Source organism: Osmerus eperlanus, chromosome 15, assembly GCF_963692335.1.
Source record: "Osmerus eperlanus chromosome 15, fOsmEpe2.1, whole genome shotgun sequence".
NCBI classification, from domain to species: domain Eukaryota; kingdom Metazoa; phylum Chordata; class Actinopteri; order Osmeriformes; family Osmeridae; genus Osmerus; species Osmerus eperlanus.
Genome location: NC_085032.1, coordinates 4,003,197 through 4,028,001, shown reverse-complemented (window position 1 = coordinate 4,028,001; position 24,805 = coordinate 4,003,197). Strand labels below are relative to the sequence as shown.

Here is a 24,805-nt window from a genome sequence, read left to right as displayed (position 1 = left end):
TTTCAAACGAAATGCCACGAAATTCACACTGCCTTCAATTTACATATCAGTGTAGAACTGTGGCCTGTGTTTTATATGTTCTACAAAACCAAACGCCTATTAATGGATATAACGTGATCTAACAAGACTTGGAAATAATGTAATAAATAAAAGCTTGAGAAGTGTGTCTAAAATATACTTCATTTAACATTTGCCTTTGAAAGGGGCATATTAACAGAACTAAGCCTATATACAATACGTTTCCATCATATATAAGTGGGGGTGAAACAGTCACTAAGGACCTTCATTGTCCCACAAAAGCAGTCTGGCTTGATGACACGATTAAAAAAGAGAATAATGGGTGTGTTTAACAAAAGCCTCTGAAGGCAAGACTAATCATATTTCTATCATTTCTTATTGTGGTTATCAGTTCAAGTATTAATCTTCGTCTTTGCTCCAGATAGACATGTCAACAATCTATGCTCACGCTTAACATAATGTAATATTTGCCATCCAGTGGCGGCTGCTGGTCTTTCAAACAGGGGAAGCTCATTTTCGGCCTACATCATATACATTTTCAGTTCACTGGCTAGTTCACCCCTTACGACACTAGCCTAGCCTACTGTATGAATGCATGAATGAATGAACGATCTAACGAAAACATATTTGAACCCGAATGTCAAATCTGTTTTAAAATAACGGGAATAAACTATATTAACAACATTTCATGTATGTGTGACAACCATTTGCTAAACTTGCTACAATAGGGCAGGCAACTCAAGCCATTTCTCCCTGTGCTCATTCAATATGGCTCATTCAGCTCGAGCAACGGCCCTGGTGGATGTAGGTGGTATTCAAGCCCTCGCCCCTCGGCTTGAAGCAACGGCCCCGGTGGATGTAGGTGGTATTGCATTTCTTCCGGCTCTTCCGGTTGTTTTTATTCTATTAACTCCAGTCAACATTTACTAAACTATCTCCCCCAATATTTTGGGGGGATTCTCGAACCTGGCTCATACCACTAGCTTTTTCATCGAATAATTTTTCCTGATTTTTGCTAAGTTTGAAACCAATCCGAAATGGGTAAACTAGCACCCCATTTATTTGCTTACGTCAATAAAAGTTGCCTGCAAATGTGCTCGCGGATACGAACAGTGCACAAGCACAAAAGTTCACATTGGCCGATTGCCGATTTACCTGGAGCTGAATGAGCCATAGACTTAGGGCCAATCCCAACACTCCCCCTTACCCCTTCCCCTTACCCCTAGCCCTTACTTTGCGCGTTCACGTGAGAGATAGTGGTGTCCCAATACTCTTTTTGAGCTACGGGTAGGGCTAAGACGAAGGGGTATACACAGGGCTCGACTGGTCATCTGGCATACCAGTCATTTTCCCGGTGGGCCGACGCATTTTTGGGCCGAATCGCCAATATAATTTATAGGCTTTTTTTCGGGCCGGTCCATAAAGAACTGACAGCGGCCCATTGGTTCATTTTCTTTATTGACACTGGCCTGACCCAATCAAATCCAGGAACCCCCTTCCCCTGAATCATAATATCGCCTCCCGCAGGCCACACGAGCTGTTGGCTAATGCGTATGCTGGTTTAGCATCGTTAAAGTTTAGCATCGCTAAAATGGAGAAACGACCACCAAAGCGCAAGGGAGGCGCAGAAAAGTTAAGGGAGAAAAAGATTAAAAATCTACAGGTGAATGCCACAAAATGTGCACAAATTCGAACATGTTTTGGGGGGCTTTAGGTTTGCATAGGGTCGATAGGGACTAGTCACGCTCAAGTTTGGGAAAGACACAATTGTACCAATATTTTGTTAATTTTCGACAAAAATATTTTGCACAATATATTTGCAAAACTCATTCGTATTATTATCTATACTAAGTTCGTTGCCCAGAAAAGTGAAAAATACATTTCCAAGTTAACCAATGCGCCTCGAGCCTGCAAGACAAGATTATGTAATTTAATTGGCTGAAACTTCGTGAATCGTGACTTGCAGAAAGAGGGCAGTAGTCTGACACGGTAAGCTATTAAATACGCCGGGAAATAATAAAGCATCATATTAGTATTTCGTTTGGTCTCAGCATTGATATGTTTGACCCTTTTGTGCTTTGTAGAAAGGAAAATCAAAATGCCACCCAAAAAAAAGAGGGATATAAGAAGTTTTTTCCCCACCCAGAGAGTAAGTAAGTTATCTAACTATCAAGAAGGTCGTTGTTAACTGCTAGCCTTACATCGCCACCCATTCTACAATGGAAACATGTTTTGAAAGTTGTTTGTGTAGTAGAGCATGTAACTTTTGCTTGTATTAAATCTTTCCCTAGCGTCTGCAACTTTCGACCAGTGTGTTAGCAGCAGCTGGCCTTGTTGAAGCCAGAAGGATAAAGCTGCTAACATACCCACATAATGGGACTGTGCTAGTTTAGCCTAGTACCAGCAGGCTAGCAATTCAGAAGTGATATTAACTGGTAATAAGTAGGCTTATATGATCCCTTGGATAGTAATATGGCTATCCCTGTAATCTCGACCAATGTCAGCAGTCAACTAAGCATGGCTAGTGTCTGTATTTAATTGATGAATTACTGTGCAGGAAAAACAGCACCCTGAAGCTAAAGATGTAGAGCATGTTGGTGATGAATCAACATCAGGGGTTCAGGTGAGAAGATGAATTGTCCATTTTGGTAAAGATTGCATTAAATTGCTGTTTTTTAAGGGATGTTTAGACAATGTTATCCATGAATGTTATCATTCACACATATACTTGTAGGTTATTATTTCATTGCTCAGAAGTCCAGTACAGATAATGTAGGCCTAGTACAGCTCCATAAAACCTGAACCAATTACCTACATAAAAAAAGGAATTATTTTAAAATGCATTCAGGAAACTCAGAAATCCAGTATAGTGCAGGCTGAGGAAGCAGCAGCTGGACCATCAGGGCTTCAGGTAGTTTTTGTTTTTACATGGCGGCGGGGGGGGGGGGGGGGGGGGGGGCAGGCAGTGTCCCTACCAAAGCTGAGACCAAACCTACGACCTTGCTTTAGCTGCTTCAACATCAGCATTACCTGTAGAGGAAGGAGGAGAGGTGGCTGTCTCAGAGAGGCCAACACAGGCGATTGACAGTCAGGGAAGAAGCCCAGGAGGAGGAGAGTGACCATGACAGGGCCATGGGAGTGAGTGAGGAAAAGATGGAAGAAAGAGTAGTTGACAACGTGGTAAGGAGTAGGCAAATTAACAGGGACTCATGAAGGGAGGCTGTGTGTGTGTTTCTGTATTGTACTGGACACTGTATTGGACACTTTTGTCCAAAGCCACAAAATATGAATCTTACATTAATTTAAATTAACAGTAAACAGTTTTAAAAGTGGCTAAGCCAATATTAAGCAAAATAGTAATAATCACAATACAATATCAAATATAAATATGTATATTTTTATACCATATACAAATCATAACTCTAAGAATTAATTAATTATTTAAGTGTAAGATCGACAGATAAGTCTTGAGACCCTCCTTGAAGGTTCAAAAACAATCACATGAACGCAGAACACTAGGCAACTCATATTATAGAATGCACCCATATTTTAAGGACTGTCTGTCCAGTCCAGCCCTGCAATCATGTTAATTGGATACTACGTGGGGCTGTGTGCATTGCTCTGTGTGTGGGGTTCTGTATGTGTGGTTCTGTGTGTGCGTGATTCTGTGTGTGTGTGTGTGTGTGGTTCTGTGTGTGGTTGCTCCTACCAAGGAGGCCTTGTTGTCTCCAGCTGGAGCCATGTGACCTCTGGACCATCCGCTGCCCAAGTAGTCATCATTATGAGCAGTGAAGGATTCTGGGATACCGGGGTCTGGCCGGAACTTACAATGTTTCCTGTCTGCTTTGCCTAAAACAAACACAGAGTACGTCACAATACCAAATATACGGTGGCCGACATGTGCAAACGCCCTGCAACTTAAAGGTGACATGACATGAAAACTTCACTATAGGAGGTTATTTAACATTAATATGAGTTCCCCTAGCCTGCCTTTGGTCCCCCAGTGGCTAGAATTGTCGATCGGTGTAAACCAAGCCCTGGGTGTTCTTCTCCGCCTTTCAGAAATTGAAAGCTCAATTGCTCTGTTTGAAAATCTCCTCTTTGTTACGTCACAAGGAGGAAGGTTACCTCCCCTCTCTCTGCTTTGCCCGCCCAGAGAATCTGGCCCGCCCATAAGAAACTGAGCTAAGACCGTGCAAGTGTTTTTATCCTCGAGAGACATCATGGCTTGCAAACGAACAAAGCATTACATTTGCTCAGTTTGGATGTACAAAGGAAAACAAAAATCTTCTTACAGTTCCTTCATCCGAGCCTCTGAAGACCCAGTATCTTAATTTTATTTTCTCTGGAAATGCGCCTACACAACTTCGGTTGTAGGCGCATTTGTTTTGTATGTCTGCGCCAAATACTTCAGCCACGACTGTTTCCTCAACTTGAGCTAATACAGAACTGGCCTTGCTGAAATTAAATTCTGGATCAGTACTAACTCTCCTTCGTCCAGCTACTAACCTCGGACAAGTAGTTAACTAACGCTACATCATTTTGTAGCTTTACTGCATATGGTTACCTAGCTTGCTACCCTTACAATGTGGCTGTAACATTAGCCCTGCAGCTAACAGCTGAGTTACTGTCGGTAATGGAAAGGTAGATAGCATCAAGTATGTGTGTGAATACACATGCTGTAACGTGAGTGTTGTACACTTCTTTGTTATTTGGATAACAGTTCTGCTGTTGGTGTTATGGCGCGCCCTCCGCTCCTCATTAGCATTTAAAGCTACAGACACCAAAACAGCGCGTTCTGAGGAAAGCTCCTTGTGGGACTGCTAGTGGTGGCTGTAATTCTGTACCACGGCTGAATTTCGGGAAAGAGACTTCTGATACAGTATTAGGGGACCACTAAGGCCTATATAAAAGCATCGAAAAACAGCATGTCATGTCTCCTTTAAGAAAACACATCCAAATTAACAAAACACAAGCAAGGAAAGCATGCAAACCCCGAAAACAAATGCAAACAGAAAAACGCTGCATCCAGATTACACAATGGAAGTGATCCAGGCCTCTAAGGGGAGCGCTAATTGGAACAGCTTGTACCCCCCGAGACATGATCGAAGTTCTCCCGGAGGTGGGAGTTGAAGCTCTTTCTGACAGGGGATTCTGCCAGCCGCTCCCAGCAGACCCTCACATTACGTTTGGGCCTGCCAGGCCTGACCGGCGTCTTCCCCCACCATCGAAGCCAACTCACCACCAGGTGGTGATCAGTTGACAGCTCCGCCCCTCTCCTCACCCGAGTGTCCAAGACATTCTGCCTCAGATCCGACGACACAACTACAAAGTCTATCATCGAACTGAGACCTCGGGTGTCCTGGTGCCAAGTGCACATATGGACACCCTTATGCTTGAACATGGTGTTTGTTATGGACAAGCCGTGTCTAGCACAGAAGTCCAACAACAAAACACCGCTCGGGTTCAGATCGGGGGGGCCGTTCCTCCCAATCACACCCCTCCAGGTCTCACTGTCATTGCCCACATGAGCATTGAAGTCCCCCAGGAGGACGAGGGCATCTCCGGGAGGAGCACTTTCCAGCACCCCCCCCAGAGACTCCAAAAAGGGTTGGTACTCTGCGCTGCCATTTGGTGCGTAAGCACAAACAACAGTGAGGACCCGTCCCCTCACCCGAAGGCGGAGGGAGGCTACCCTCTCGTCCACCGGGGTGAACCCCAATGTACAGGTGCCGAACCGAAGGGAAACAAGTATTCCCACCCCAGCTCGATGCCTCTCACCGAGGGCAACTCCAGAGTGGAAGAGAGTCCAGCCCCTCTCAAGGAGACTGGTTCCGGAGCCAATGCTGTGCGTTGAGGCGAGGCCAACTATATCTAGCCGGAACCTCTCTACCTCGCGCACCAGCTCAGGCTCCTTTCCCGCCAGCGAGGTGACGTTCCACGTCCCTAGAGCTAACTTCTGCAGCCGAGGATCGGACCGCCAAGGCCCCCGCCTTCGGCCGCCGCCCGTCTCACACTGCACCAGACCGAGGTAATACTGTTCTGGGGTAATGACTTTACGCTGTGATGTAACTGTCTCTCCACGTGGTAGTAAGTTCATGTAGGTGCTTGTTGGAAATCATTCAGTTGAATAAATATATAAAAGAGAAAAGAATAAACTCTGAGCAACGTTTCTGCTTGTTTCCAACTACGTGAGTGACGGTGAACTGCATCCCTGACTTCAACAGGTTATGGGCCCAGAGACGGAAACAAGCAAGAATTGTTTGTAAGTTATACGCGACGTATTACGCGATATCCCGAAAAGCTAATGATATAGCTAAACAAGAAAAACAGAAGAAGTCGTCCATCTTGGAAGCATGGTGAACAGATCGACAGGAACCCTGGCACCGCAGATTTTGTTTGACGGATCCGAAGATAAGTATGATCTATGGGAAACAAGATGTTAGTTTCCTCAAGGATCACAATGACTCGTATTGAGAGACTTGTTGCTCTTGTTGGTTAGTTGTAACGGTTTCAAATTCTTGTACTCGCTGTGAAATATTTTTACTGTTGATTGTTTTTTCTACAGGTACACTCTTGCACTCTTGTGGGGAGTTTCATGTTGTTCAATTGTAACTTGTTTAACTGCATGCTCTTATGGTTCTTCCCTTTGGTACTTATTTGTTTTTCCACAATGTATGCTTCATGTTTTGGCTGCTCGCAATGTTTTGGGCTATCTCGTTGTTATGATCAGTGACCTATGCTCTTTTGTAAAGCTCTCTCTTGGAAGTCGCTTTGGATAAAAGCGTCTGCTAAAAAATGCATAAATGTAAGATGTAAGTTATTATTGTGGATTGAACCTATATGACCTATTAGACTATTTTGCATGAACCCACGGGTGCTACCGCAGAACAGCTAGCCGAAGACAGACGGAAGAATGCTGACTGCTATGCTGAAATAGGGAGAATGGAAGATGATAAAAGATTATCACTGATTAGACATGAAGCTGCTGATGATGACAGGAAAGCCCTGAGAATACTGAAAGAGTATTATTCAGGAAAAAGCAAGCCACGGATAATAAATATGTACACGTCGTTAACCCAGCCACACATGGCGGACAACGAGAGTGTTACCGACTACCTGATATGGGTAGTCCGGATCATTACTGTTATGTATTATGTTCCTCGCTGACATCCGTAGGACAACCCCCGCATTGCATCAGGGGAAATGTATGTATACTGTGTTGTATGCAAGCGAGTGAAGTAAAGAGACAATGAATCCAACTCTGACTCTACCTGGTCTTATTACGATTACCACGACAGAACAACTGGCGACGAGGATGGCGGATGCATGCGTGTTTGTGGGGCTAGGAAGACGTGTTTAGCGCTTGGACAACTGGAATCGACCGGGATACTAACTTTTCGTGGATACCGTTGCTGGCAAGCTACCGAACCGAGTCTACAAGAGGAGCGGTAAGGGAAGGAATTGTGAGTGCAGCGACTGCGGGGATACGTGACTGTAAAAGAGACCAGTGCATTCTGCGTAAACCGGTATTGGAGAAAGTGAAAGTTTGAAGACATGGCGGGGATAATCGGGAGCATTGGTGCTTTTGATGAACTGGTTGAACCATGGGCCGCGTACACTGAACATTTTGGATACTTTGTAGCTGCAAATAGCATTGGCGAGGAGAAGACAGTACCCACGTTTCTTAGCGTGATGGGAGCTAAGACGTTTAATCTGTTGCGCTCTTTGATACAGCCGGATAAACCCGGTGTCAAGACGTATGATGTGATTGTGCAAACATTGGCAAGGCACTTCTCGCCACAACCATTGACCATAGCGGAATGTTTCCGTTTCCATAAGAGGAATCAGGAGGAGGGGGAGTCCGTGAATATGTTTGTTGCTACCATGAAAAGGTTAGCTGAGCATTGTGAATTTAAAGAGTCACTAAGCGAAGTAATAAGAGACAGACTGGTGTGTGGTCTCAGGAGTGAAGCCATACAGAAGAGATTGCTTACGGAAAAGGCATTGACACTAGACAGAGCCGTGGAAATAAGCGTGTCCATGGAGATGGCAGCTAAAGAGGCCCATCAGCTGAGTTCAAGTACCACACTGCATAAGATTGCAAGTGACACTTATGAAAAGCACATCAAATGCTACAGGTGTGATAAGATGGGACATGTAGTATCTGAATGCTGGAGCAAGGACCTAGATTGTAGGAAGTGCGGGAAGAAGGGTCACATCGAACGTGCTTGCCAGAGTAGAAGGGTCACCAACAGTAAAAGAGAGCCTCAGCCACCAAAACGGGTTTGGGAGAAGAAAGGGGTGTATAATGTGGGTTACCAGAATGACTCATCTGGAGATAGTAGCAGCTCAGATGATCGGAGAGTTCACATACTGACCATTAAGGGAGGGTCACAGGGGTACTCTGTTACTCCATTATTGGAAAGGCAACCCACTCCCATGGAGATGTATGTATACTGTGTTGTATGCAAGCGAGTGAAGTAAAGAGACAATGAATCCAACTCTGACTCTACCTGGTCTTATTACGATTACCACGACAGAACAATTACAGCCCTGAGAGATGCAGGAAAAACCATGAGTGATGGGCTGACAATAGCAATGATTCTCCGCAGACTACCAAACTTTTTCAAACTGCTAGCAGTCCACATAACGCAAAATGAAGACAACGTCACGTTCACAGACTTTAAAAGGCGACTACGGATTTACGAGGAGGCGGAGAAAATGAAAGGAACAGAAACCGCAGATAATGTAATGAAAGCACACACAAGACAAGGACGTGGCCCTTCCAAATCACACACTAAAGACAGAAAAGATGAAGAAGTGACATGTTACAAATGTGGAATAAAAGGACAAATAGCAAGAAAATGCTACAAAAAGGTGTGGTGCAGTATTTGTAAAAATAATACACATGCAGAATTCCTGTGCAAGAAGAAGGGAGAACAAGATGGCGCTAGAAAGGTTGCAGATGAACAAGACAGTGACCAAGACCATCTCTTCAAAACGGAACATTCATAAGGTAAAAGACCGCCAAACAATGTAAAGATCAAAGGCATTATGGTCGACGCTGGAGCGACATCACACATTGTGAGTGACATTAAGAAGTTCCAAAGTTTTGACAGCTCTTTTCAACCTGAGACTCATTCAGTGGAATTAGCCGATGGGACAAAGTGCAGCGGAATGGCACAACAAAGAGGAACAGCAGTGATGTATTTCTTAGATGGCACTGGAAGACAGCACAGAGCACAGTTACGGGACGCACTATACATGCCTTCGTACCCACATGACATTTTCTCAGTAGCAAGGGCAACAATTGGAGGGGCAACAATCACCTTCAAGAGAGGAAACAGTCACATGGTTACCAAAGACGGTAGCAGGATTGACATCCATGAAAGTGGAAATTTGTATTATTTGCCAACTATTGGAGAGAATGTTGACAAGTGCAAAGTGTGCCATGATCTACAAACTTGGCACAAGATTTCGGGACATTGTAACTTTGAAGATGTACAGAAGTTACAAGATGTAGTTAGAGGCATGCAGATAAAAGGAAGCTCAGTTAGACAACATCAGTTATGTGAAGTGTGTACACAGGGAAAGTTCACTGAGACAAGAAACAGGGAGCCAGACAGAAAGGCAAAGAAACCCTTAGAACTAATACACTGATTTGGCAGGTCCAATGTCAACACAAAGCAAAGAAGGATACAAGTATGCACAGTCTTTTACGGATGACTACTCGGGTACTATGTTAGTGTATTTGCTGAAGACAAAGGGCGACACAGTACAAGCCACAGAAAAGTTCTTAGCAGACATAGCATCTTATGAGGAAGAGCAGACATAGCATCTTATGAGGAAGTCAAGTTCATATAACGGCACTGAATTTACGAGTAAAATCTTTCAGGCACTGTTAACAAAGAATAAGCTTAGACATGAAACATCTGCACCTTATTCACCTAACCAAAACGGCACAGCAGAGAGAGGTTGGAGAACACTATGACATGAGCAGATGCTTACTGATAGAAAGTAAATTACCAGATGAGTTGTGGAACTACGCTATGCAAACATCAGCGTACGTGAGAAACAGGTGCTACAGTAGACGTACAAAGAAAACACCATACGAGTTGGCAGAAAGCCAGATGTGTCCAAAATGCAGACATTTGGATCCATATGTTTTGCTTACAAACAAGAGAAAGGCAAATTGGACTCTAGATGCGAACAGGGTGTTTTCATTGGTTATGACAAAAGTAGTCCAGCTTATCTAGTGTACTATCCTGAAACAGAAAAGGTCCAAAAACATAGGTTAGTGAAGTTTACAACTAGGACAACCAAAGAAAGAGAAACACAAACATCTGAGTCACACACAGAATACGGGGATACAAATCCTGAGATCATTAGCAGGGAAAGAAATGTTAATGACAATGTGAAAGATGTACAACACCATGGTACTAAAGTGGTGTTTCCGATACTTTGCCTGAAGAAACTGGATCCACTGAGTCAGAAAAAGCTACTGAGAATGCAAACAGAAGAAACCCATGAAGAACCAAGAGGAAGCCAGTTCATCTTCAGGATTTGGAAATATGGAGGACAAACTGCAATCGAAGGTGGACTTTTGTTGTAAAGCAGTATGTGATATACCGCACACCTACCAGGATGCTATAACATCAACCAAATCAAGAAAATGGAAGGATGCAATGGATATAGAAATGCGATCACTAAAAGAAAACTAGAGAGGGTACAATTTCTGGGGAAATTGTAGGGTGTGCTTGCTTGCGTCGGTTGTACAGGGATTTTAATGCCATTTTTACAACTGATATTCCTGTATATTTTATATAAAATGCATAGGGCCTACGTATTATGTATAAATATTACATAGATTTAAAAGCATCTTTTTTTTGCTGCTCATTTACAACTCAAAATACGAGTGAAGTGTAGAATGAAATATGATGTCTTCTCATTTCCCCTGCAAGAGGCAATGGCAAGGAATCAAAACGAATACATTTGGCAGACCGGTGTAAAAATTGACCTAATCTCTATGACTTAAACGTCCTTTCAAGTGTTCCCTTCTCGTGATATTTTCAGGCATTTAGCCTACTCATATTGCATTCATTCATTAATAAAGAACCCCCTTTGAAGATTATTGTACGACGTTACCGGCAGTAGAAGATAGATTCTATAGAAGATAGATTCAAACAGTACCATCTGCTAACTGAAAATATGCCCCCAAAAACGTAAATAAGCTTGACATTTATTTAGTGGAAAATCGCTCATTCATAAAAAGCTCACTGGTAGCGATCATTGTCGGTAACAACGCAAAATGCGATATAGCCCTGTGGGGAGAAGCTGCCCCGGTAAATTCTACTACTACATACAGTACAATATTAGACTACTGCTGTGTTCGTCTTAGCGATTGCGTTGGTTGAATTGGATTTAACGTTCCGTTGTATGGTTTAGGCTGAAATTAATTATTTTCATGAACAGATTGACAAAGTTTAGGCTGTGGCAATGAAGTTCAGGTTAGTAGTCAGATAGTTTCACCTATTCAAAGACATTTGATTTAATTAAGGGGAGTGCCGAACATGTTCTGTCGCCGTTTGACTTCCTAAACAGCTGTGTAGCTAGATGTTTTGTAGTGTGTCTCGCGTAGGCTACAGCGTTGCAGTGAGCAACACTGGTTTGAAACCACTGGTAATGATAATTTCACCAACAAATCGTTTACTTGTAATGTAATGTCATAATAAATCCTACAACGAAAATGTATTTCTGAGGAATGTTTATTTTACACCCTGGCCTCTTTGCTTGTGGCGTTTCTGCAGCTGCCTTGCAGTAAAGCTATAGTTAGCCTAGCTATCCCCCAAGTTAACAGATGCGAAACGAATGTTCTGCTACAGGTAGTCACGCGTGTTTTCGTGACGTTAGTGACGTAGTGACGTTAGTAACGTCAGTGACTGTGGCTAGCAAATTAGCCACCGTTAGCTTCACTTTTCGCCACAAAAACGTAACTTGAGCCTAAACCATGCAACGGAACGTAAATCCCAATAGAAGCAACTCAATCGCTACTTAATCGAGTTTTAGGGGGGCAAAAAGAATAATAATATATATGTGAGAGAACAAAGGTTGTGCTCTCGCCGAAGGCTTGAGCACACCCAATAATAACATTAGCTGTTTCAAATTCTGTTGTCAAAGCAACAGATGGGTTGCTTTGACTTAGGTGGGTAACGTTACAGCTTAGCAACCAAACTATCATGATTCAACTCAGCTTCAGTTAGCTCTAGCTATCTTGCTGAAAAATAGAATAGAAAATAACCTGACAAAGATCTGGACAAACATGCATCGTGAATTGTAGATTTACATGACAACACAGGTTATTTATTCGAATGAAACACAGTTAGGAACATGAAATAATGTTTAACCTTAAATGAAATAACGCCCCATTGCCAATAAACTAAATCACATATCTACCTATGCTTGATACAGGCGGGATATGTTTGCATTGCTAATAACTGTTAGCGACAAAAGCATACTGTACAGCCTGGAATACTGCATTTACGACCGTAGTCCATTTTCAATATCCTTGAAAAACGTTCTTCTTTGTAATTCCGTGGAAGTACACAGAGCAGCGCGAAGCAAATTTTCGGGTGTGACAAAGGTACAGACCAGAGACAAAAAAGGTGGATGTTTTTTTTTTTTTAACCGACCGTTTTACAGCAGCAGTTTCAAATTGTGAGATTTGCATAAGAAAGAAGTGTCAATGGACTTTGAGATTCACTGTATGTCCATTTTAACCACCGAACTGTCGTTATTCAACTATGACAAGTAGTGATGGGTCGTTCGCGAATGAGCCGGCTCATATCTGTTCCTGTCAATCATACACGTGTATGGCGTGAAATTAGTGCCAGGAGAGCAAGCTCTGTAAAAACGATTTGTAACTTGCAAAAAAGATTTGTGTCTCTGTAGAAAATGATTCGTGTGCTTGCAAAAAAAGTTGTGTCTCCGTAGAAGAAGGCAAGATTTGTGTACTTGTAAAAAAAAGTTTGGTGTCTCCGTAGAAGAAAAAGATTTGTGTACTTGTAAAAAAAAGTTTTGTGTCTCCGTAAAAGAAAAAGATTTGTGTAGCCTACTTGTAAAAAAAAGTGTTGTGTCTCCGTAGAAGAAAAAGATTTGTGTACTTGTAAAAAAAAGTTTGGGGTCTCCGTAGAAGAAGGCGGGAACAATGCTCCCAAAACCATCTAAGCCAATCAAATATAGCCATTTCTGTGCTAACCGAATAATCTTTAAATGTTGCATTAAAGGTACATGCCCATGGATATTTTGAACTACTTACCAAATGACTCGTCATTGAAATCATCAGCATTCTAGTTTTGTTCTTATTCGCTGACGTTCTTTGTGTGATAGACAGACGAAAATGTCCAATGATACTAGACACAGAAATGGCTATATTTGATTGGCTTAGATGGTTTTGGGAGCATTGTTCCCGCCTTCTTCTACGGAGACACAAAACTTTTTTTTACAAATACACAAATCTTTTTCTTCTACGGAGACACAAAACTTTTTTTTACAAGTACACAAATCTTTTTCTTCTACGGAGACACAAAACTTTTTTTTACAAGTACACAAATCTTTTTTGCAAGTTACAAGTTACAAATCTTTTATGCAAGTACACAAATCTTGCCTTCTTCTACGGAGACACAAAACTTTTTTTTGCAAGTACACAAATCATTTTCTACAGAGACACAAATCTTTTTTGCAAGTTACAAATCGTTTTTACAGAGCTCGCTCTCCTGGCACTAATTTCACGCCATACACGTGGTGTCAACCAACTATACTGCATGAGGGAGGGCCAAGCCAACTCATACACTCAGTAGACGAGTAGTCGAAACTCGGAGGAGAGCCATAACAAATCAATGCATTTTTAAAGACATTGTGGTTAAGGTAGAGTATGATTTCATTTAATAACTTAATTGGGTGTGCTTTGCGTTCGGCAAGGGCACAACCTTTGTTCTCTCACATATGTTATTATTATTATTTTCCCACCCCTAAGGATCCCTGAATATTTGGACTACATAGACAACGTTGGTGTCAAAATTAGTCACGACTGCGTTGCTTCTATTGGGATTTACGTTCCGTTGCACGGTTTAGGTTTCAGTTCAGTTTTTGTGGCTAAAGTGAAGCTAACGGTGGCTAGCCACAGTCACTAACGTCACGAAAACACGCGTGACTACCTAAACACGCGTGACTACCTGTAGCGGAACATTAGTTTAGCAGCTCGTTAACCTCTGGGAGATATAGAGCTAGTAAAGAATGTATTGTGTTTATTAAAGTTATGCATTGTGCTTATTAAAGTTCTGTCTTATGAACTTAGAAGTGTGCTCAGGCTTAAACATTGTGTCTCACACAGGGCGGGGGGAGTCATGGGTGCGGGCGGAGAAAGAGGAACAATCCAGACGAGTTTTTACCACAGAGTGTGGGAAAAAGGCTGTGTTTTGTGTCTCTATCTCTTCATTTTCAGAAACAACCTTGAAACCGGGTGGAGACGGCACCCGAGCAGGTGGGACGCGTAGGCAAGAACAACTCCCTGCTGCACAGGAGAACAAGCTCAACCCTCTTCTTGTGTTTTTGTTTTACTGCACTGTATAATATATGCTGGGGCAGGGACAGATAGCCAGTTGGACTTCGTGAACCAACCCAAACTCTGTTGCAGGTAGGAAAACGTAGACAACCCCAGAGCTCTGTACTTGTTTCCAACTGCTGCATTAAAGCTGATATTATGGGACCTCTGCAACTCCAGACCACTCTTTCTAGAACACAGACTTGTTTTGCTGTTTGCGAATGTGAGTCCGGAAAAGAGGGTTACGACTAGGTCAAGACTGCTTGACCTAGTCGTGACCCTCTTTTCCGGACTCTCACATTCATAGCAATAGCAAACGGTTCACTGGCCCTCCTTGCCCTTTTCCACCATCTCCTGCAACGTATGACTGGATTCTGGAGCAACACAACACATGCTCCAGTTGTACCACATACTTCCTTTCCCCAGCACCCTTAGGGCGTGCGAGGTTCTCTTGATTACCTTGAATGGTCCTATCCATAAATGTACAACAGGCTTCCCCGAACATCTGATGATGTATTGGGGCAGGTGGGGCAGGGTCTCCAAGGGGAAGGGGTAGATCATCCAGTGAGAAAAGGGGGGAACAGGGCCCCATTCCAAGGGAATGGGGCCTTAGAACAGGGGTTGTATATCCAAAGGTAGTCAGACCCGTAGTCTGACTCGTCCTGAAGCAGAAAAGAGTTACAGTCCCAGCATCACCTTATCTCCCATGATCAAGCAGTAACTGAGTCAAATGAGATGCGAACAGTCAAACACCAATGATTAAACACAGATATTGAAATCAAGAACCCATTTGAGGATTTAAAGTGAATATTTTTAAAGTTCAAATAAAACCCTAATTTCACACCCTTTTAGGGTGCGACAACAAACACAAATTCAAAAATATCCCATTACTGATTACACAATGTTGATATACAAATCAACAATAATGATGAGACTATGCAGCGTTATGGCCAAGTGGTGTGGACACACTGGACACAGTGGGAAAACCCTAATGCTGTTATAGGGGAAAACCCACCGTCCCTCCGCAGAGTGGACATTCGACATCCATGTATCCACGGCAGACCTGGAAATACTCACAGGCCCCCTTCACCACATACATACAACCTTAGCCAAGCTTTTTAGAATTGTAATAAAATAAACTAAATTCGAAACAAATAGAAAAACCAGAAATTAGACAGGATATTTTAAAGTTTTCATAAGATCCCTCCTTTCATTGATAACTTTAATCAATACCCAATCTCCTCGTTTGACTCCTCCACTCTTTGGTTTACTGCTTCACCTGGAACAGAATTTAGCACAAGACATCTCTTTTCCAGTTAGCATTTTTTATAAAATCCGTTAACCATTTGACTCGCCTCTTCGTGTGAAAGGTTTAAGTTGTGGTATTACATATGATCTCCAATAAATAAATTCAAATAGTGTTATGCATCTGGTATAGGACTGGGAAAGACTTCAATTCACATAGTAAACATACTGTATCTATAATTACCAGGCAGTATTTTCCCTTCAGTTTTCTTATTGTTGAGCAAACACATTTAATAGCATTTAATAAGACAATACGTCATCATTTGATATTCAACTCCTATTAGTCATGCCTAGAAATGACAATCTGTTTCTTTGTTCCCTTCTTTAGAAAATCAACTGTTAGTCTAATTTCTTTCACTCCAAAAAACCTTTTCTGTCTTTTAAAACAATTAAGTTTAAGACCTATATTGTTTTAGATTCTCAATTTTACCAAATCACCTCTTTTTATCAAAGACATGATAAAAGCAATTTTCATTATGTCAAACCAGAATCCGTATGCTTCTAAAATGAAATATAGACCAAATAATATTATGTTAAAATGATGTATGTATTATATTATCTTAATGTAGCTATTAACCAAACATTTTTCCCAACTATATTTTCTATAAAGGTCAGATAGGTAGAACTTCATAACTCGTTTTGCTGCAGTTCAAAACGACCCAATTAGCTCAAACCATCATAACCACAATTTATCAGACTTGATGAGTCTTCCCAAATTATTTCAGAACTGAATGTTATAATAACCCTCTTCATGCACTAATACCATTTATTAATACAACAGCCTAACTGTTTATCCCAAACAGTATGCCAGGCTCTGATAAAACTCTCAAATAAAACTTAAAACCAAATTACAATTAAAAATACATTTTTTTATTTTCTCTTTCTCATTATTCAACCAAATTACATCTAATACCTTTATCAAAACTCTTAAAAACCCTAGATTTGACTATTTTGACTTAAATGTTATCCCATTAACCTTCAAAGTATATTCATAGATTCCTCTTAAACCAGGGGTATACCCTCTGGGATCACCTTTGTAAGATCTCAACGTAACAGGGCTCTTTTAGCCCCCACCTTACTCCATCTCTCCTCAGGATTTCTTTCACTTCTTGGTCAAAGGAAAAAACACACCACACTCCTCTCTATTTTTATTCAACTCAATCTGACTCCACAAAAATATTACACGTTCAGGGACTCTAACCCTCGGAAAGGACTCTAACCTCCCCTTGACAAAGACAAAGTGTTCAGGGACTCTAACCCTTGGAGAGGACTCTAAACTCCCCTTGACAAAGACAAAACACGTTCAGGGACTCTAACCCTTGAGACACATAAAACAGTGGGACTCTAACCCTTTTTGAGGACTTTCACCTCAAGGACTCAAAACCCTTAGTTACATAAAATAGTTGATTTCCCACCACTGTTTCCACCACCTCGGTCTGACTAGGTACGATAAAACATAGTAATCGTCTAAATTTGGTTCTCAGTTCCGAATAGCAGTACTTTTTTAACAGGTCTCTGCTTACCTTTTTTATATTGAGGCGCGCCCGACGATTACGTCTGCCTCCTCGTACCGGTGTATGGGTCTCTCTCCCGATCTGTCGGTCGGGCCGGAACCCTCTGGACTCCCTCTTTTCAGCGTCGGGGTCACCATTTGAAGGACTGAAATATTTTGTGTTTATTCCAATATGTAATGATGGTATTCAATGACACAAATCTGTGTTATAGAAAGAGTGGTCTGGAGTCACAGAGGTCCCATAATATCAGCTTTAATGCAGCAGTTGGAAATCAACAAGTACAGAGCTCTGGGGTTGTCTATGTTTCCCTACCCGCAACAGAGTTTGGATGGTTCACGAAGTCCAACTGGCTATCTGTCCCTCCCCAGCATATATTTATACAGTGCAATTAAAACAGAAAGTTGAGAGGGTTGAGCTTGTTCTCTCGTGCATCAGGGAGTTGTTCTTGCCTACGCGTCCCACCTGCTCGGGTGCCGTCTCCACCCGGTTTCAAGGTTGTTTCTGAAAATGAAGAGATAGAGACACAAAGAACAGCCTGCTTCCCACACCCTGTGTGAGACACCATGTTTAAGCCTGAGCACACTTCTCAGATCATAAGACAGAACTTTAATAAGCACAATATATTCTTTACACTTCCCTCTTAGTATTTTGAGTTGTAAATGAGCAGCAGAAAAATTACGCTTTTAAATCTATGTAATCTTTATAAATAATAAGTATGCATTTTTATATAAAATATACAGACATATCAGTTGTAAAAATGTCATCAAAAAACGGACCGCTCTGCAACCGACGCAAGCAAGCACCCCCTACAATTTCCCCAGAAATTGTACCCTCTAGTTCAAATTATTTTCAGAACTATCATAGTCAAATTCATAGCTAAAACATTAATTTTTTAAAGAGCCGTTCTGGAGCCAAAAGAGCCGTCTCTTTTCAGTGAGCTGAGCCAAACGAGCCGGCTCACGAAAAAGAGCCGGAATGCCCTATTGACAAGGTAAACTCGGTTTTGCATTGAATGACCCCTTTAAAAAGTTTGCATTGTGACCCTTTCGGCGTTCCATAGCACATACGTAAGCCATGAGCTATGCTACAAGAAAACCAGCCCATACACAATTCGTTCGAGCCGTGGGAATTCTCAATAACTTTTGTCAGAATTTACTGGTAACCTAGACAGTATGGCACGTATAGCGATATGTTTAATAAGAAATGATTTGCGTCTTCACGACAATGAGGTAAGTGCTACTTGACGCATTTGCTTTGATCAAGCAGTTGAAGCAGGTAAAAAACTACGTTTCGTCAACGCCTAACGTTTCCATCGCAAAACGTTGCGATGGAACGTATTTTCCACTAAAGCATTGTATTGTTTTATTTTAGCCCACAGATTGTACAATAATACGTCCAAATGTATTGACATCATAAGATACATACTTGGTGTTGTGAGTCGTAGTGTAGGCTAATGCAAAACATTTGTGGAAATTATTCACAACTAGTGCACAATGGCCGTGATAAAAAAAAGCGGAGCTGGTGCTAGAGCCAGTTCGGTGCTGGTTCAAGAACGGAGCCTTCTAAGAACCGGTTTGCTTTTCCACGGGCTAGAGAGCCACCACAGAGCCACGTCACTACGTTACTGTATACGTCTCATCTTTCCCAGCAACGCTAGAGCGGCAGCGCCAAACACAAAGCAGAGCCCTTCTAAAGGCTGTTTATCAATCCGAAGAACGCGAGGTTGAGATGCGTGTTTTCTTGGCTATTGCGCAATACCCTGGGGGGTGTTCCATCAACGTCGCTAACGCAAGTCGCGCTAACACGAATAAGTTTCACTTGGGTAAACGTCAACTTAGACTTCAAATCAAATGTATTTGTATAGCCCCTTTTACACGCAAGCATGTCACAGAGGGCTTCACATACGCCCACAGAACTGCCCCTCAACCAACCTAAACCCTCAAGGAAGACAAGGAAAAACTCCCAGAAAAACTTCCAACAGGAGAAAAAATGGAAGAAACCTTGGGATCCCCTCCTCCAGAGACGGTTGGTGAGAGAGAGGAGCAGAACACAGGCTAAACATAGTCATACAGTGGCAATGGGTTTTGAAACACCTAGGGATGCTCCGATCTGATCGGCGCCGATCCATATTGGCCGATATTCCCATTATCGGTTTTGATCGGCGTTCTCAAAACAGCCGATCAAACATGGCCGATCAGATGACATAAAATCTGCGAGAACTACTATCAGAGACGTTTCAATAAAACGTTAGATAGGCATTTCAGGCCGCCAATGGCAATTCTTTAACCTTTAGATGCGTGAGTTCTAAATATTTCCGACGCTTCCACCAGAGTTTGTTTTCCAAAAGGCGAAGCTAGCTAGCTTTAGTTAGCTTCCGTTACCTAGCAACCTAGCATAATACTCGTAGCAATGCTACTACCTGCTAGTGTTACTTGTTAGCCTCTAATTGTACATTTTTAAGCCATACTATAGCGTTTGTCATCGTTTTTGCCTATCAGAAAATAATCGGTTGGAATTTTCAGAATCGCACATGTGCGATGTTACTCTGAGACCCGCATTCGAACGAAAACAGTCACGGACAGCCACTGCTTTTTGGAAGGCCAATAAAGACCTCTTTCCTGCTCTCGCACAAGCAGCACAAGTCTTCCTTTCCGCACCTTGTACAAGTGTAGATAGCGAGCGACTTTTCAGCACAGCAGGACATATTTTAGATGAGAAAAGGAACAGGTTGACTCCTAAAAATGCTGATATGCTTATATTTATCAAGGCAAATCTTCCAGTGATGCTGCTTAATCAGAAGTAAGGTTTGAATACTCTAGTATGCCCCCTCTCTGAGTGAGTGAGTGAGTGAGTGCGTGCGTGAAGTGAGAGAGTGAGTAAAGGATGTGAGAGTGAGTGAGTGAGACACTATACAGATAGATATACATGTTTTGTTTTTTTGTTTAATTGCTGACTTCCTGTGCACCTTTTATCTTTATTCTGTCTGTTATCTCCTCCTAAATGCAGACAAATTGACTTGAAACATATTGGATATTTGGCTATAGCCTGTTTATGTTGCAGTTAAGTTTGTATTATTTTTCCACAGGAAAGGTACTGTATAAGCTCCAAGTTCTCTTGACAGCCTATAGAGAGAGGAATGTTGCACATGTGATTCTATTGTTGTGATTTTTATTTAAAGATTTATATTTGTATTATTATTTTAATATTATTTACACATTTTATAGTAAGCGAGAGAGCTTCTACACTGGAATGTTGCACGTTCCCTGCAATAGAACGGATGGTTGTCAATTCATGATACTCTCTCGTCTTGTAATATAAATACTTAAAATACAATACAATATAGTTAAGAATAATTAATTTAATAAATAATGCTACACAATAAATAGAATGCTTCAATCGACACCGTGATCGGTATTATCGGATCGGCAGATACTGATTTCAGTGATCGGCACCAAAAAACCTGATCGGAGCATCTCTAGAAACACCAAAATCCATTGTTTAACTTTAAAGATGTAGGACAGGACCGGGAGACTCTCGACCAGGTCCAGCGTTGGCCGACCGACGACCAGGCAGGTGCTGACAGCTCAAACCTCCCACACCACAAGGGATGTGTGTGGGGGGGGGGACACAGAGAGAGGAGAGCAGGGATTAGAGAATGCCAGGAGCAGCTAACAGTTACAGTCATAATAGAATGAGATCCCCACCGGTCAAGTGTGGACTGGTGCAGCAATTTAACAGAGCAAAAAAGGGGTATTTGATGCTGCCCCACACATCAAGACAGCGACAGCCCCCCTCGGTTGGAACATGAAATCTGTTCCAGGGGAAATAACTCTAAAATAAGTTACACTTATAGAATAAGGATGAAAACAACCCGTCCCCCGTTGCCTCCAACTAGTAACAGAAACAATAACAGTAACAATATACAGCAACCGAAACTATAACAGTGACAATATACAGTAACAGATTTACTTTATTTGTAACATCTAGATGTAACATTCAGATGGGGCAATGTGAACATATAAGCTATTATTACAATTTAAAAGTTACGTGATACACAAACACACACCCCAGATTTACATAAAAGTAAATACACACATAAATACACACAATACACACATTGCGGGGCAATAGGGTGCAAGGTGACCGGAGAGGTACAGTGGAGCCAATCCATGCAGAGATTTGTAGGTTAGTAGTAGAACTTTGAATAGGGAGCCAGTGTAAAGAGACAAGAGTAGTTCTAGTCAATAGTCTAGCAGCAGCATTTTGCACCCGCTGTACATTTTTTAGGTAGGTAATTGGGAGGCCAGAGAACAACACATTGCAGTAGTCCAATCGGGACGTAACAAATGCATGTATTCGTTTTTCCGCATCATCCTTCAGTCCCCCCAGGATTTCGCGGGCCTTTTTTGTGATAGTTGCGGGCTAAAATTCCTGATTTCGCGGGAGCTTTTCCCAAAAGTTGCGATGAAAGTTGCAGTGTTTTTTAGGTGTTTGTTGCGATGAAATTGCGGGAACAAGTGAAAGTTGCGATAAAAAGATGCAAATTTCCCTCTTTGTAATTTTAATTGAGTTATTGGTTGAAAATTAAGTAATTAACAAACATTCATCAAAGAATAAAACCATTAACAAAATGGTCCCCTAAATAACCTTACCAAAATGCCAATTTTCATCATATCCAATTTTTAATCCTTATCCAATCAGGATTTACATTCGCATTGAAGGGAGGAATCTCCCTTTTTTTAACAAAAAAGATCTCTATCTGTCTGCAATACCGCTCTCGGCCTCTACGCAACTTGGCGCTCTCACGCTTGCCAGGCAAAGATGGAAGAAGAAAGCACACGCAGCGATTGACTGGTTGGGCAACCCTGGATACAGGACTGTTAACGGAGTGTTTTTCGCCTGGAAGTCTCTAGAAATCTGGCACCTTATTGAAGGAAATTAAAAAGAGTGAAAGAGTTCAGACACCAGAATGAACGCGTTCACAGTATCGTTCATCAGGCAGTAATACAATAGCCTACGTTCAGTTTACGTTCACCAAAATTATGAGAGTTGAACTTTCGTTCAATGAACGCGTTCAGGCGCAACACTGGATGTAACCCCTACTGGAGAGAGTTGTGGGAGACAACGAAGATTGGTCAAAGTTGCGGGAAAATTGCGGTGATTGGTTAAAATTGCAATGTCGCGCTGAATTCGCGTGAATTGGTGCGATCGCAACATCGCAAATTCCTGGAGGGTCTGATCCTTTGAGAGGAATTTTCGTATTTTGGCAATATTACGTAGATGGAAAAATGCAGTTCTGGTAGTTTGCTTAATATGGTACTCAAACGAAAGGTCTGAGTCCATATTGTGACTCCTAAATTTTTTACCAGCTGGCTTTGAGAGACTTTGACGCCGTCTAGGTCTAAGGTCAGATTGGATAAATTATTTCTGTATTTTTTAGGACCGAAAATTTGAACCTCGGTTTTATCCGAATTAAGAAGAAGGAAATTTGCAGTCATCCAAGTTCTTAACCCAGAAACACATTTTTCCATAGCATGTGGAAATTCTCCAGACTTTATAGACATATATAGCTGAGGATCATCTGCGTAACAGTGAAAATGTACCCCAGAGCTTCTAATTATGTTTCCTAAAGGCAACATATAGAGTGAAAATAACAGAGGGCCTAGAACTGAACCCTGCGGTACTCCGTATTTTACAGTGGAGCTCCTGGATGAGCAGCCATCATAGTGGACATATTGTGATCTGTCAGATAGATACGATCTAAACCACTTAAGTGACGTACCAGAAATCCCAACATAGTTCTCCATACGTTCCAGGAGAATCTCATGATCCTCAGTGTCAAAAGCTGCACTTAGGTCTAGAAGAACCAGGACAGAGATAGAGCCCGCGTCAGAGGCTAATAATAGATCATTGACTACCTTGGCTAATGCAGTTTCAGTGCTGTGGTGGAGACGAAATCCAGGCTGGAGAGGTTCATAAAGATGATTTGAGGAGAGGTGCTCAGTGAGCTGTTGTGTCAAAAAAAATTCATTTTTCATTTTTTTTTGGGTCAAAAGAAGTCTAAGAAATCATTGGGAGAGAGATCTGAACTAACACAGAGTGTAGTTTTCTTAGTGAGTTTCGCAACAGTATCAAATAGGAACTTAGTGTTGTGCTTGTTCTTACTAATCAACTTAGAGAAATATTCTGATCTGGACCTGATGAGGACTTTCTTGTACTCCATTTGGCTGTCCTTCCAGGCCAGGCGGAAAACCTCCAATTTAGTGGTATGCCACATATGTTCTAGTTTTCTAGTGGACCTCATGAGAGTGTGGGTTTCCTCTGAATACCATGGAGCCAATTTCTTGTCTTTTTCTTGGTTTGAGTGGGGCAACAGAGTCTAGGGATAGCTGAAGAACCAAATTCAGATCCCTCGTTTTAGCATTTAATGATTTATTTGGGTCGTCAAGTGCTTCTAGTGGAGCGGGTAGAATATTAGCCAGTTCCAGAGCTGTGTTTGGGGTTATGCAGCGCGTCTAGTATAAATATTCTGAGTGCCTCCAAAGGCTCTGGCAGAGGTCCATTTTGAAGGTAACCAGGCAGTGGTCTGATAATATAGGATTGTGGGGGTGGACAATCACGTCACTAATCGTGAGAACTAGATCCAATGTATGCGAGTGAAGATGGGTAGGTTTGGAAACCACCTGAGTGAGACCTGTGGAATACATTAGAGCAGTAAATGCCTTACTTAAAGGATCCTTTGGGTCATCCACATGAATGTTAAAATCATCCATTATTAAGATGTTATCAGTATATGTCACAAGATCAGCAAATTCCTCCAGGAAGAGGGAATACGGGCCGGGGGGCAGGTATAGAGTAACTATACAAAATGAGGGAGGGGGGGGCAGGAGTAGTAGCATTATTCCTTTTTAAAGTAGTTGGTGGTTTCATGCAAATTATTTCAAATGATTTAAAGGTGTTTACAGATTTTAGGCTGAGGTTGAAGCTAGCTTCATATATCATAGCAACACCACCACCTTTCTTTGAAACACGAGGGATGTGTGAGTACGCAAAATCCGGAGGCGATGCTTCATTCAGGGGGGAATATTCGTCAGGTTTTAACCAGGTTTCGGTGAGTCTAATCAAGTCCAGGCTGCATTCGGACATCAGATCATTAATCAAAACGGCCTTTGTGGATAGAGATCTGATGTTTAGGAGCCCAACATTCCAGTATGGGTTTTTGGCAGCTTTATACGTAGATAATTCTTCTGAAAAGGCGGCACTGTCATCAGAAAACTTAGTAGGAAGAGCAACGGGGGAGCAAGGCTGAATACATATTAAATTGGTATAATTCCTAATAATTGAAGGCCGAAATTTAGAAAAAGGG

General features: G+C 41.9%; 1 protein-coding gene across 2 annotated transcripts in view; it reads left to right on the top strand.

Annotated features, from left to right (window-relative positions):
- The first annotated feature begins 18,492 nt into the window (after positions 1 to 18,492).
- Positions 18,493 to 24,805, top strand: part of cry-dash (cryptochrome DASH) — a 55,522-nt gene continuing 49,209 nt past the window's right edge. For both annotated transcript variants that reach the window (XM_062479040.1, XM_062479039.1), the window contains exon 1: positions 18,493 to 18,668. In XM_062479040.1, the coding sequence (XP_062335024.1) occupies positions 18,612 to 18,668 (57 nt within the window). In that variant the 5' untranslated portion in view covers positions 18,493 to 18,611. The remainder of the gene's footprint in view (positions 18,669 to 24,805) is intronic.